Consider the following 14,959-nt stretch of genomic DNA (forward strand, 5'->3'; position numbering starts at 1 on the left):
GATGGGACATGGCCAGTTAGGCTGGTGGGTACATGCTACATGATTCGGAGACTCCCATGTTGTGAACTCAGCAGTGATACCGCCAGACACTTAAAACCCGGTTGGGTGAAGTCGCTGCCAGCAGGAAGATGGCCGCGTCTCGCTGCATGTGCCCCACAGGGTTGGTCTTTGGGGTCATTTCTGTTGAGGGGATTTTAAGAAACCGCACATACGTGCAACGAAGACCCTGGCGATGTTGAATTTCAGTGCTGAGGGCCACTGGGCCCGAGGCCCTCCCGCCGCTGGGCAGAGAAGGGAGATCCCTGCTCCAAGGCCCCGCATCCCCGCCGGGCTCTGCCGCGGAGCCCGGGGGCGGGGCCGTGGAGGGGGCGGGGCCGGGGCGACAAGCCCCGCCCCCGTGCACAAGAGGGGCGGTGCTGCTCGCCGGGGTCCCGCATCCCTGCCGTGGGGCTCGGCTCGGCTCGGCTCGGCTCGGCTGGGCTGCCGTCCCGACAGCGCCGTCGGGCAGAGCGTTCGCTTCGCGCCCCGCAGCGCCTGGCGGCCGCGGGATGGAGCTCGGTGCGGCGCGGCTGCTGGCGGTCCTGCTGTGCCTGGCTCCCGGTAAGCCCTCGGGGAACCCCGCGTTGCCCCGGGTCCGGCCCGTCGGGGAGCCGCCGGGGTCCGGCAGCCCCACGGGGCCCCGAGGAGAAGGGGGCGCGGGGATGATCGGATGCCGGGAACGGCGCGGGTGCGGGTTTCCCTTGGGGTTGTCAGGGCTGATAGAGCGGGTGAGGCAGTGCGAGCCCCGGGGTGGGACGGGGTGCCCAGCGCTGCGGGCTTGCTGCCTTCTCCTCTCCTGTCCTCTCCTGTCCCGTCCTCTCCTGTCCTCCTGCCCTCTCCTGTCTGGCCGGCCCGGTGCTGCCCCGTCAGAGGGGACTGCCTGCCGTCACGGCATAGTGTCCTGGTCGCTTGGCTCCAGCATCAGTCTCGTTTCCGAGAGCAAAATGTCCCTGGAGCCAAATGCGGGAAACCCGTCATCAGTGAAGAACCTGCTCGGGATGCCAGTGATTAAAGTGTGGGGAAATACTAGGGAAATAGGGAAGGTCCCGCTCTGGCCTCGAGTTCTTGTTGCCGTCGTAGCTGGCTGGGCTGTCCCGGTCGGGGCTGCTGGCTCACCCCGGTGAGGCGGGATTCCTGGCGGTGATGGGAGCAGCCAGGGCAGACTGAAAATCTCTCCCTGTGGTCCTCGCAGATGTCGCTTAAGCTGGGCTGTTGCCTCAGAGCAAGCGCTGGCACCCAAACTGAAGCCTTCGCAAGCGCGGGTGTCTCAGGGTGGGCACGATGCAACCCCTTGCACGAATAAAGTCTGGTAGTAATAGATTTTTTTGCTTAACTGCTTAAGAGGAAAGCCTTAGGAAAACCTTAGGAAATCATGGGAAAAATAAATTTATGGGATCTTGAATTTGTGACAAACTGTGAAGTAGTTTCTTCACATAGTTCATTGATCAGCAATCTCGAAGAACATAAGTATATTCAATTTATTATAAGAAAAGCTGGTAATCCCTTTCCCCAGGGAGTGAGATCATCAGATGAAGGTTCACTTCATTTCAATGTCCCACATCCTCTTGTTAGACCTTGAAGTTGGCAACACAAGAAAACAGGAACTCCACCCTGGCTGGCTGAATTGTAGTGCTCTGCAGCTAGCTCCTGACCATCTGCCTTTGCTTCCTGTTATGACAGAGTTTTTGAACTTTCTGGGATGTGTGAAAAGTCATTATTTACCCTTCACTGCTAAGTAGGTGATGTGAAAGTGTCCGCTTAAAACATATTGCATATTCCTATATATGATGCTTTTCTAATTGAGTAGCATTTACTTTGTTTATGGCATTGATTTGAGGGGTTTTATACATTTTTTCACAGGTTTGTTTCTTGCTCTGGATCAGCCAACCCTTAGCATCCAAAAAGATGTCCTCACAATAACTGCAAATGATACTCTAAATATTAGTTGCAGGTAAGGAGAAATCCATCCAGCATAATTTTGATGGGGGTAATTTATGTAGTGAATTGTTGTACAGAATTGCAGGTGATTCGGTCTCTTCCCCGTCATCGCTCCTGTTTCTCCCCGCTCCCTTTGTGACCCCCCGCCTCACTTTTCCCTGGCAGGCTTTGGAAATGACCTTAAAGGGTTGCAGAAGGGAAAGCTGGGGAGCGCAGGGCGGCTGGGAGGAGGAAGCATCAGCCGGGTCCTTGTGGAGTCCGCTGGAGAGCTGTGCTCTTGACACTCCCTTTTGAGTGCTGTGTGACTTTTAGATTCAGAAGAATGTAAATCTCAAGTAGCTTCCTTATAGGTATTAAAAATAGGTCGATTTACATGAATTTATCCTACCTGGCTTGATGCTCCCTGTGATGGGATGAAGCCTGTTCCTCTCCATAGCCGTAGAGACTAGCCGGGCTGAGGTTCGCGGCTTGGCATCGGTACCGGTGCCCATCACATGCTCATGCTCCTCCAACGTTTGCTTTCCCAGCGGTCTGAGGCCACTGGAGTGGTCCTGGCCAAGCAACCAGAGCAGTGCTGAGAAGCGTATCGCTGTGACAAACTGCAGCGATGGCCCCTATTGCAAGACACTGACTCTCCTCAAAGTCATCGGCAATGACACAGGGGACTACAAATGCCTTTACAGGGACAACCAGGCAGCTACAACCATTTATGTCTACGTTCAAGGTAAGTGCTTACATAATTCTTACGTGGCTCTTCCCCTAGTCTCAAGAGAAAACAGGGATGTCAAGTACCTCAAAATGGTTTTGACATTAAAATTTTTTAATCCTAGAATTTTTGATCCTGTGAAACTATTCTTTTTCCTGTTTCCGTGTTGAGAAATGCTAGTTGCCCTCAATAGAAAAGCCTTTGTAGCTGTAATTTTGAACTAACCTGCCATATGCAGTACTTGATGTGCTATTGTCCTCCACCCAGAACTTAGCATACATATCTCCACTGTGCTCTGAGCCTGTCCTCATTAATGCAGAGCTATTACTGACCTCAGCAGGAGTTTCATACGAGGGAGGATTACAGAAATTGTGTATTTATTAAAACAGATTCAAATCCTTTTACAATTTGTACTATCTGATGTTATTATATACATGGGTTCATGGGTTAGCTCATTGTATAAGATCATGAACTTATCGAGTTTTTTTGGTCTGACTTTGAAAAGGATGCTGCCATTGGGGGAGCCAATGTAACGTGTCACTACTTTTAACTGATATTTCCTGTAATACTTATGCAAGAAAAGTCATACTAGGGTAAATCAAATTTTTGTCGGCACAAAGACTGGGGTGGCAGGAAGCTATTGTCCAAAGTGCACACTGCTGCTGATAACTGTTTTGAGAATAATGATATTGTAAAGCTGGGGAGAGGGCTGTCAAAATATGTCCCCTCTATGTAGTCTCATTATTTAAGTGTTTTACCACATAAAAAAGAATAAAAGTGATTTGAGAAGAAATAGACAGGGAAAGAACAAAGTTGGAAAAGCTTACTTCATAATCATATGACAAATAATATCCATTTACCAACTGAATATTCTTCTAGATTACAGATCTCCATTTGTGACTTCAGTTAGTGATCAGCTTGGCATTGTATACATCACTAAGAATAAAACTGTGGTAGTGCCGTGCCTTGGAACTGTATCAAATCTCAATGTATCTCTACATGCGGTAAGGAAAAAGCTCCTTATTGTTTTATGAGTTAGTTGAAGTCACTGTGACATAAATACATTGCTTGAAGTATAAATACATTTCTTATAAACTTCTTTCCATCCTTGGGAATTTTACAGCCTGTGATTACAAGGTGAGTGCTGTAACTGTACTTGTCCATGATCCTGTGCTCTCAAAGTGTGGAGTGATTGCCTAGGAAAGGGAGATTGCCTGAGCTAGGATGTTAAAACTGGGGCCCTGTGGTTATGGCAAATGTTGGACTTGGTTGGACAGAGTTGTTTGAATTTTGAAATCTGACTATGTATTTTATCAATATTTCAAACAGAAATATCCAGAAAAGATATTTGTTCCTGATGGTAAATCAATTTCGTGGAATAATAAAAAAGGCTTTACTATACCCAGTCATTTAATCAACTATGCGGGCATGGTCTTCTGTGAAGCTAAAATAGACGATGAAAGCTACCAGTCTGTGATATACATAGTCGCAGTTGTAGGTAAGCCAAAGTTTGCGATTTTTTTCCTCTATGGCCAGTGTTATTTTGCTTGCTACAACATACTGAACCAATTACATTTGGTTGGACTCTAGGTTATTCAATACTGACAATGCAGCTAATGCAAAATGGATGTTGTGATATATATTACTTTTCTTTTAAATGCAGTGTATTGTGTTCTTTCTGGTTAATCATTGGGATAAGTGCTTCTATTTTTAGTGTTACGTAGATGCCAGGGATTTTTTTCTTTTCCCTGACAATGCAAGCCTTTTTCCTAAAATCACTGTCTTCTGTACTTTATTCACTTATCCAGGATCCAAGTCATAGTTGAAGGGAACTAAAGGCAGGCATCCATCAGTAGCAGATGGGAGGGAATTGCTCTGAGGGGGTACCAAGGGCATGGGGGATCTGAAGGTCACACTAGGAATTAGGTTATCTTGTCTTCTTCAGACCTATGTCCTGACTCTGACGGGGTTTATACTCTCCTGCTATATTTTGTTAATTGTTCATCAAAACCCAGAAATAACATGATGATTCTGTGGAGGCTGAAGCCTGAGCTGAAACTGCAGCTATTTCTTTTTTGACTTTGAGGACACAACAACCGCTTCAGGTGGCTGGTTGATGCCCAGGCAGGAAGACATAGCAGCCCTCCAGCCTTTACTGTGTAGCAGACTCTTGCTTCTCCACCGAATTCATGAGCCCTCACTCTGATTTGAAGCAAAGTCAGAATTACTACCCATTTTGGAATATTTTAGATATTTTATTGCACAAAGTAAACTTTGGATAATTTTGCCAATGCCAGACTGCTATTCTTAATAAAGTTCCCACTTATTGCTGGGGATGGGGATGTATCTCCTTTAGTTTCAGGTCTGACAAGGATAAGAAGAAGGAGTCTAAGGCAGAACAACCATGTGAATCACGATCTCCTGCATGCTCCCACCACCGGGGGGGCTCTGATCAAGTGCATACGTCCTGCTGCACCGCTGTCTGACGTAGCTCTCAGATGGGAAGTGCTCGGGGCAGGCATATCCCTTCCCTCCGGGCCCCTTTGTACGCCCGTCATCATGCTGCACGGGGGCATCGAGTGGCCTCTGTAGCTGGGGTTTCGTGGGAGTTTTGGTGAATTCACCTGGGAAATTTGGTGCTGAGTGCTGTAAAGAAACCTCTTCTTACCCCCATGTTGTGTGTGCCTTTTTCTTCCTCTAGGATACCGAATTTATGACCTGACAATGAACCCGCACTACCAAGTAGAACTGGCAGTGGGAGAAAAACTTGTTCTCAATTGCACAGTAAGGACGGAGCTGAATGTAGGAATTGATTTTAAATGGGACTACCCTTCCATCAAGGTAAATCTGTAATAACTTAAAGGTGCCAACATCACAATGAAATTTGATTTAGGTATAATGTCACTCCACCCTTTATAATATTGACAAAGCAATTGATAATACACAAAGAAATTGCTAGTATATACAGGTGTGCAAAGGGTGACAGGAAGAATAACAATAAAATTCCCAAACACCTCTGTCTTTTATCTATTGCAGGAAAAACGTGCAACCATAAGGGATTTAAAAACCACTGCAGGAGAAGTAAAGAAGTTTGTAAGCACTCTTACCATCGACAGTGTGTCTTTAAGTGACAAAGGTCGATATACTTGCGCAGCATCCAGTGGCCGTATGAACATGAAAAACAGCAGTTACTTTATTATCCATGGTATGGAATCTTCCACTTCAATTTTGTTGGTTATTTCAGATTTGGGATTGATTACTGAGACGCAGAAGGCATCTCGGTGATAAACCTAACGACAGAAATGAACCGAACTGCAGCTACAGTATTTCTCTTGCACTCACTATAAGATTATTTTTATACCAGAAGCTTAGCTACTGGTAAGACTTTAAAAGATGCCATATGTTACTGAAAGCTGTAGAATGCCATAAGAAAATGGGCAGTAAAATAAACTGAGGTAAACCTCTGGTCCTCTTCTGTGTTGACCTCCTTGAGGTCCTGTAAAGCTGCATTTGTGTGGATGATTTTGTATAAGGGTTGCCTGTTCTCACTCCAGGTGAACTTAGACGAGACTCTGGTGGCTCTGTGGGACAAGAGTCTGGGTCAGCATGAATGAAGCTAGGAGAATAAAACTTTCAGCTTTTACATTATGAATAGATGAATCAAATGGAGTTTTGGTCATACGGAAATGATGCAAAGGAAACGATTTTGGCTAAGTGCATAGATAAGTACTAGGCCACATTCTACAGCCTTTTCTCAAGCCCCTCTTGGGCACAGCCCCAGCGGCTCCACTGGCTTACTTCTAGAAAAAAAATGCCGGCATGAGAATGGCCCGTTTTTAATCACTGAGTCAGACAAAGGATTTTATATTTTCAAGGAGACTGGTTTTCCTCAGGTCTGATTTCAGAAGCCAGAATATTAATGGCTTTTTTTTTTTTTTAACATTCAAACTTATTATGTGGCACAGTAATTCAAGATTTTCTCAATTTTCTGCTGGGTTCTTTCTGTTTCTCTCCAAGATGCAAAACCAGATAGTGTGCTATAGTGAGTGTACCAGATATTAAGTTGATACCATCCTAAATCTTAGCCAAAAGGCTAATCGCTGTCTTAGTCTGAATGCAGGTTTATAACTTATAATATAATGTAAATAATTTCAAAGTATTCTGTGTCTGCAATGGTTCAAATACATACTTAAGAAGAGCCTGAAAGTATCTAACTTTATCACATTGTAGTTTTGAATACTATTATTTCCTGGAATGAGTAGATCAAGCCACTTTTATGATATTTATTTATTCATTTCTGTATATAGGTATGACAGTTGGCAGACTGTCCTGAGAGCTGAGTCTTGTCTCTGCTTTCCAGAGTTCCCCGATGGGGAAACTGGTCCGCTCCTCTGTGTGAGGGAAAGGGCTGGGTTTTCATGGTGGGCCCAGAACCCACCAGCTCTCTCCAGTTTGGAGCCAACTGTGCTTTACCAGTGGTATCCTGTCACTGTACTCTATTTGTCATCTACTGTTAAGTGCTAACCCAAATGGAGACCACTTACGTTTTTGTCCATGTGGAAAGACAATTTCATTTAATTTTTTGCAGAAAGTCCTTTTATTCACCTGGAGAGAATGGAGAATGTGGTTGAGACAAGGTTAGGCGATACAATTAAAATTCCTGTCAAGTTTAAAGGATATCCTCCACCAGAGGTGAAATGGTAAGAATCGGGACACAACGTGTTTGAAAAACTGAGCTATTCTTAGTCAAGATAAATCTCTAAAGTATTCAAAGCGCTCTATATTTTCTTTAGGTATAAAAATGGAAGAGCCATCAATGCAAATCATACAGTTAAACTTGGCTACACCTTAGTCATCACTGAAGCAACTGAAAAGGACGCTGGGAATTACACTGTTGTTCTTACAAACCCTACTAACAAGATGCAGAAGAGACATACATTCACCCTGCTTGTGAATGGTAAGTGGCGTACCAAAGGGATGCCTTTCTTTCACGTGTGGATTTCGGGTATTGCCATTCTTATGATTAAATTCATCCCGGAGCTATGAAGACTAGGGATGGTGGCTGGGAGGAGAGCACTTGAACCTCAGCCCAGGGAGGGCAGAGGTGGCCCATGTCTCCTGGCTCCAGGATGTGCTGGTCGAGAGGCTGCAAGCTCCTGGTGTTGTTGTGATGATACTTTCTGTGGGGGGTTTTTTGTTGTTGTTTTCTGTATATTATTTCTTTGCTTTTGCATCCTGCTCTTTTCCTGCCCTCCTTGCTGGCTGTGCTGCCAGAGTCCTCCCCCACCCCTCTCCATCCTGGCCCCATCCCACCTCGCCCATCCTTCCTGCCCTGTGCTGGCTGTCCCTCCTCTTCTGCCCTGCCCTGTGCAACCCTCCTCCTCTCTGCTCCCCAGGAAACAGCCTAGCGCCCATGCTTTGGAGGCAGCAGGTCTTGGAAAGGGCAGCGAGGCTACATGCAGTGGGATCAGGGCTGGGAAATAGTATGCATTTAATGGCTGGGGATGGCAATGGGAATTCGAGGTCTGTATTTAAAACCAGGGGGTAATGAAGGGAGATTTTATAAGAGATACTAAGCATTGCATCTTGAGGACGTGATCTTTAAGGTATTGGGCAGGTTCACCTCTTCGCAGTGCATCCTTGGAGATGCTCTGCATTGCACTCGGACATGGGGCATGGTGTGAATTAATCACTGTGGGTCTAACACGTGTAGGCAGTGCTGTTGGGGAGCTGTTAGCGGGAGGTGTAACCTGGTGCTCTCTCCTCCAGTCCCACCTCAGATTGGCGAGAATGCGCTGCTGGCCCCTGTTGACTCCTACAAATACGGCTCCACACAGTCTCTCACCTGCACCGTCTATGCTGTCCCACCACCAGCCACCATCCTCTGGCACTGGCAGCTCGAGGAGGAGTGCACTTTCAGCCCCCAGTGAGTGCTAACCCCTTGCCGTCTTCTGCGGCTTACGTAGCTCTTGAGGGAATGTTTGGGTTAGGGTTGGGGTTTTTTTGGGTGCATCCCTTGTCCAGGCTCATTACTGAGCACAAGCCCAATGACCAAGGAAGAAAATATTGTTGTACTTAACAGGCAGATCGTTGCAGGCAGGCTCTGCTGAGGTCATTGTTGTTGGGAGAGGCAAGGGCCACCCGCAGCGAGGAGCCGGTAGCGCCTGCATGTTGCCGTCGTGCCTTCTTGAAGGGCATCTTGGCTTGCGTGGGGTTTCGAATGCAGCTATCTGCGTGCCCTCCCCTCAGATCTCCCTGTGGGCTGCACGCCCAAAACTCTATCCCAAACAGAGGAAATTTGCTGTTTATGCTAATTACGGAGCCTTGTGGTGTTTTTTTCCTTACACTCAAGTGCTGAGTGTGACGGTGCTCTTTATCTGTGTGAAAGTGTATCTCAGGAGGAAGTGCACTGATTGATGTTGGGGAATGATAGAGAGAGTGCCTGACTGAGATTCACACAGCTTCCCTTATCTGGGCCTGCCATAAGCCCAGATTTCCTCTTAAAAAAAAAAAAAAGAAGCCGGAAAAAAAAAAAAGGCGTTCTTCTTTCCTGTTGTTGTTTTTAAAATGATTTCCACTAGTTTCTTCCTTTGGTGCCTGGTTGCTTCCTACACAATGGCTACTGTCCTCAAGAAATTCTTGTAGGGAGTTCAGTGATTTCTATGTCTCTCTGTCTTCCTTTGAACTAAATTAACTTGAATCATCCATTTATGAATGGAGGTTTGTTCCCAGAATAGCTGCTTCCCTCCAAGCATCCTGATTGAGCTGACACAGGCAGATTAATTAGGAAATCCACCTTTAGGCTTGGGGGTTCCTTATTTTACAGAGCACAGAGGTCTCAGAAGGTTATAGGGTGCAATTTAACAGAAATGATTCCAGAAACATACTCTTCCCTCCCATATGCAGGCTGTGGCCAGCGATGCATCTGATTTGTAGATAAATATCTGCATATTATAAAGAGAACAGAAAAGCACTCTCTTGAAAGATGAATATTTGCCTTATGTAATGCATATGTCTCTACTTCTCAGGAAAGTTCGCTCAGGAGCCAATCCGTATGCATGTAGGAAATGGAAAGTGATCTCGGAGAGAAAGGGTGGGAATCAGGTTGAAATTAAGCACCGAGTCGTTACTATTGCTGGGAAAACAAAGGTGAGCAGATTTTCTTTTCTGTTGGTTGGGGATGATTAGCCCTGTTCAGTAGTCTACCCATCTGGAAATAGATCGCTAGAGATGAGACTCTTTTCACCTATCATTAAACAAGGGGATCTACTTGCTAGTTGTGCAAGCTTCTACTGAAGCCAATAGGCAGAGGTAGACACTTTCAAGTCCTTTAGACACAGTGTGAAGTTAGACAAGTCAATCTTGCCAATTATCTGTAACAGGGAGAAGCTGGAGAGACTGAAGAGCAGAAAAAGTTGTGGGTGCAGCATTTGTTAACACATACATTGAAGTCTGCCTTCTGGCAGGCTGCTTTTTCTTGTTTTCTTTTGCCTGATTGTTACACACTTAAGGAAAAAAATGTTAAAGTCAGGAGGGGACTGTGCTCCTGCTGTGCCATGGATTTGTGCTTTGGAGGGATTTTTCGTTGTGCAGATACCTGCAGAGCACTTTGCTGAGCTGTTGGGGTGATAAGGCTCACATACGTACTTTAGCACTGACATGGTATGAATTTGCTTGATTGTTCTTTTGCAGACTGTGAGCACCCTTGTGATTCAGGCAGCCAATGTATCTGCTCTATATAGATGTATGGCTACGAACAGAGCAGGGTCAAGTGAGAGAGTTATCTCCTTTCATGTGACCAGTAAGTATACCCTGTTGAGGACAGCCATATTAAATTAATGTTATATTTCATCTGCTTCGCTAATGATAGGTGCTTCACGCTGTACCCTTCAGGATTTTAGGTTTACCTAAGGTTTTCCTAATGCAGCCTTTAAAGTCACCACCTAACTTCAGTCAAGTGATTATTTCTGCTGGCTTCAGAATGTTGTCCTGAGAATGATTGCTCGTGGGCTTTTGCAGTCACTTAAAAGAGCTACGGAGAAATTATGGTACTGTCACAAAATGAGTAAAGATGTAGTGTAAAAGCTAAGACTAACATTTTCAAAAACAGTGGCAAATAGCTTCTGTCTTCTTGAAAATTAGTCCCCATATTCACATACTGAAATAACATTTTAATCCAAATCTAAAAATTAACCACAAGATAATGCTAAGAATCATCTTAGATTGTCAAAAGTTTCTACAGTAAGAGGAACTATATTCATTACACAGGCCTTTCTTTGATCCATTTTAAATGTATTGTTTTTAATGAGATTGTACTCTTTACATAAATGATTAATTGACTGATTTTTCAGTGGTTTGTTTCCTTATTTACAGCTGGCCAAGATGAGGATAAAGCTATATTTAAAAAATGACTTTTTCAAGTTACTGTTGGCAACAAAATGTACAACCTAATAGGAATTTATTTTTTTAACTTTCAGGAGGTCTTGAAATTAATCTCCAGCCTCGGAATCAGCTCACGGAGAAGGATAACATGTCCTTGCAATGCACGGCAGACAAATTCACCTTTGAGAAGCTATCGTGGTACAAACTCAGTGCTCATGCTTCACAGACTCCCTTTGGAGGGCTGCCCATGCCCGTTTGCAAGAACCTCAATGCTCTCCAGAAGCTGAATGAAACAGTCTCAAATACCAATGGCGAAAATGTCACCTTAGAGCTCATCCTCCATAACATCTCCCTCCAGGATGGAGGGGACTACGTTTGCATTGCTCAGGACAAAAAAGCTAAAACACAGCATTGCCTGGTGAAGCACCTCACTGTCCAAGGTGTGAATCTCTTACTGTGAACCAAAATAGGTGATTGCGTATGAAAATAACTGCAGTAGTATCAGGTTTTGGTATCTTCAGGTTTTGCATGCCTTGGCTTAATAGCACACTCAGTTTTTTAAACAGATTTAGACCATTTGTTGTAAATAAAGGGCTTGTTAATTGTACACATTAGTGGCTGCTGAATGCAGGTCTGGGGCTTGTCTGGGCAGCAGGCACTTACCATTTCATCAGTACCAGTGAGGAAACACTGACCGAGCCACTGTGCTGTGCAAGGAGATGAGCCTGGCTTTTGCACAAACAACGGCATGTGTTTAGCTCAATAACTTCTATATTTTACTTTTCAAAACACGTTTTTCCCTGTAGCTTTATATGCACGTGTGTATTCGTAGCATTAATGCTTCTGCTTTGTGTCACTGAATCTTGAGTTTGAGGTGATGTCTATAACTTAAAACTGTCATGAAATGATGCTGGTATTCAGGCACAAGCAATGCGAGCTAATAATCAATCAGCTTTTCACACAAATAGAGCTGACTTGGCTTTTGGGCCTTGATGTCTAGGCTGGTTAGGCAGCTGTGGTGCCAATCCAAGAAAACACCTACACATGTTGATGGGCTGTCATGAATGAACATCTGATGGACCAGCAGTACCAGACTTCTCATAATGACTCTGGAAATAGAAATGCGAGGGAAGCCATTTCTCATTTATTCCCTCTCCCCTCAGCAGCCTGAGCAGTTACAAATTAAACAGTCTAAAGCAGGTTACATCAATACTCTTAAAACTTTCTTGGCTGTTATATTTTTTTTCATATCATGTGGCAGTTTAGTTATGATCTTAACAGGAACGCTGTGGCTGTTGGTGTTATACAAGGATTTGAGACTTCACTACTGGGTCATGCATGTAGAATGTCATTAAGTGCTACTACTGCAAAGATGGATGTTTTCTTAAATGTCAGTAATTTTGCCTTATTTTTGCAACAGAGCCCATGGCACCCACACTCATAGGAAACCTGGAAAATCAAACAACAAACATTGGTGAAACCATAGAAGTGTCATGCACAGCGAATGGCATTCCTCCTCCAAACATCATGTGGTTTAAAAATAATGAAACCCTTATTGAAGATTCGGGTGAGGATTAGTCCTTTACTATGAATTTTCTGTAACTTAAGGGCTTTCTTTCATGGAACTGCTGATTTTCACCATGAAAAGTTTCATTTTGAATTTTTAACACAAAGTAGCATAAAAATAGCAGAACTAAAAATCACAATTTTTTCCAGGTATTGTTTTGAAGGATGGAAACAAAACACTAACCATACGTCGAGTGAGGAAAGAAGATGGAGGGCTATACACCTGCCTTGCCTGCAACGTCCTCGGATGCAGAAAAGCAGTGGCTTTTTTTTCAGTGGAAGGTTAGTGTTAGCTTCTTTCCAGATTGTGCATGAAATCTTTATAATCACTAAAAGGAAAATATATAGGCTATCCTGGTTGGAGATCTGAAAGTACACCATGAGATTTGCAAAAAGTCCTGACCATTCCTGTCAAGCTCAAATTGGGTGCTGTCATAGCCATTGTAATCCCAGTTGTTCAGGCTGATGCTTTCTTTTCCACTGTGTTGTTTAGTGCTTTTCAACAAAAGCTAAATCTGGTTGTGGTTGCAAAGAAAACTCTGCCAGTCTACATGACAGGTAAACCTGTACAACAGAGCCTATCTAAACCTGCAGATATCCTGGGGCATCTCTATTGTCTTGGTAACATAATAGTCATACTATGTTTTTTAACACTTGTAATTTTTAAAACTATGTCATTGCTGTCACAGCATCTAAGAAAAACAGGGTGAAGACTTTGTGCAGTCTGTTGTGATTGCCATCCCATTTCACTGATTCGAACAGGTAGCAGTTTTCGGTTAGGGGACTCCAGCCTTAGCCAACCAAGCTCTGAAAGTAGAGTTTGTGAGACCTGTCTCTCACTTGTTCCAGTCCTATTGTGGCACACCAAAATGCAATTTGCAATAATAAAGAATAAAATCCTTGCAATAGGTTAGTCTGCAGTCTGAGTAGCTGGAACTGTGATGGACTTTCCACCAAGAGTTGCAATGAGAAGCCTCGAACTAAAAACTTCGTGCCCTTGATATTAGTACATTTGCAGAATGTCACTGAATCCTTCACAGACCTCTGTCTTGTAAGTCAGGGTAATTGTCCGAGCTGTTCCGTTAAGGTAATTAAAGCAGTATCCTGTTATTCTTATAGGGCCCATTAGGATATTAAGATGTTGGGTAATATGTTTACATGGGGTGGAAATTATCTGCAGCTGACATCAATGTAGATTTCAGCTGATGTGGTAAATATGGCTGGGGCATGTCTGTAAAAGTTGGAAATCTGTGTAGGACATACTGTTTCACTCCAAGAAATTTATAGTGCAGCTCATTGGGGTCATGCAATGGAGTGTGCTACTGTGTAGGAAAATCTGCATGGTGCGAGAGAAGAAATACAGGAGCGTGATGTTGTGAACGGAAGTTGAAGAAGAGAGCTGTTCCTGCACATTAATAGATGTTCAAGTGGTATCTGCTGGAGACTATTTTACTGGAAAAGGGATCTTGTAAATAAGACCTTATTTTCATGTGTTCTTGTAGAATGACGTTTTTTCGTGCCCCAGCTGAAGCATGTAAAGAGACAAGAGAGAGATTGTTCTCTGGGTCATTCTCACAGCACTTTATTTACTATATGATGGGGGTTTTTTTCAGTTTCTGGAGAAAGATTCATTCATTTTGACGTTCTAAAACAATGATTTCTTTTTAAAATGTGAGATTTTACTTTTTTTTTATATTTGCCAAAGGTCCAGATACTGTCCTTGGAACAAGGCTGGTACTAAGAAAATGGGTGATGTGTAAAACAGCACGAAACTAAGCATAATATTCCAACATAAACCCCCAAGCTTTTTGTTTTATTTTGCTTTCGTTTCCTTGCTCCATGTTGCACTTTTAAAACGAACCTTCAGAACAAGGACCTCCATTCTCTACTTTAATGAATGAACAAAACCAATATGCTTCCAACTATCACTCAGATATTCATTTATTTCTTCCCAGGCGCTGAAGAGAAAACAAATCTGGAGCTCATTATCCTTGTTGGCACTGCAGTCATTGCCATGTTCTTCTGGTTGCTTCTTGTAATCATCCTCCGGACCGTTAAGCGGGTAATGAAAAAATTCTTGTACTGTCCTATCAGCACTGGTCTTGCATGACAAATGAGAGCTGACTTCAGGCCTTTTGTGTTGTTTCTTTCCATTGTTCTTAAATCAACAGACACATTTTTTCTCTCCATGCCATAACATTCTTGCCTGGAACTGGGGGCACAGAAATTTGTTTTTAATTGAACAAGCCCTCGCAAGAAAAAAAATGTTTCAGCTGGTTTTGTTTATTAAAAAAAAAAAAAGTGCAAGTAATTAATGATGATCACACT

General features: G+C 43.9%; 1 protein-coding gene across 1 annotated transcript in view; it reads left to right on the forward strand.

The window, feature by feature from the left end:
• The first annotated feature begins 438 nt into the window (after window positions 1–438).
• The window catches only part of KDR (kinase insert domain receptor), a 31,483-nt gene continuing 16,962 nt past the window's right edge, over window positions 439–14,959 (forward strand). The window contains exons 1-16 of the mRNA XM_075752149.1: window positions 439–600; window positions 1,900–1,990; window positions 2,505–2,701; window positions 3,563–3,687; window positions 4,013–4,181; window positions 5,385–5,524; window positions 5,720–5,888; window positions 7,272–7,383; window positions 7,477–7,640; window positions 8,453–8,609; window positions 9,712–9,832; window positions 10,376–10,484; window positions 11,161–11,505; window positions 12,486–12,632; window positions 12,782–12,913; window positions 14,587–14,693. Of these exons, the coding sequence (XP_075608264.1) occupies window positions 549–600; window positions 1,900–1,990; window positions 2,505–2,701; window positions 3,563–3,687; window positions 4,013–4,181; window positions 5,385–5,524; window positions 5,720–5,888; window positions 7,272–7,383; window positions 7,477–7,640; window positions 8,453–8,609; window positions 9,712–9,832; window positions 10,376–10,484; window positions 11,161–11,505; window positions 12,486–12,632; window positions 12,782–12,913; window positions 14,587–14,693 (2,337 nt within the window). The 5' untranslated portion in view covers window positions 439–548. The remainder of the gene's footprint in view (window positions 601–1,899; window positions 1,991–2,504; window positions 2,702–3,562; window positions 3,688–4,012; window positions 4,182–5,384; window positions 5,525–5,719; window positions 5,889–7,271; window positions 7,384–7,476; window positions 7,641–8,452; window positions 8,610–9,711; window positions 9,833–10,375; window positions 10,485–11,160; window positions 11,506–12,485; window positions 12,633–12,781; window positions 12,914–14,586; window positions 14,694–14,959) is intronic.

The sequence above is a fragment of the Balearica regulorum genome, chromosome 4 (genome assembly GCF_011004875.1).
Source record: "Balearica regulorum gibbericeps isolate bBalReg1 chromosome 4, bBalReg1.pri, whole genome shotgun sequence".
Classification (NCBI taxonomy): Eukaryota; Metazoa; Chordata; class Aves; order Gruiformes; family Gruidae; genus Balearica; species Balearica regulorum.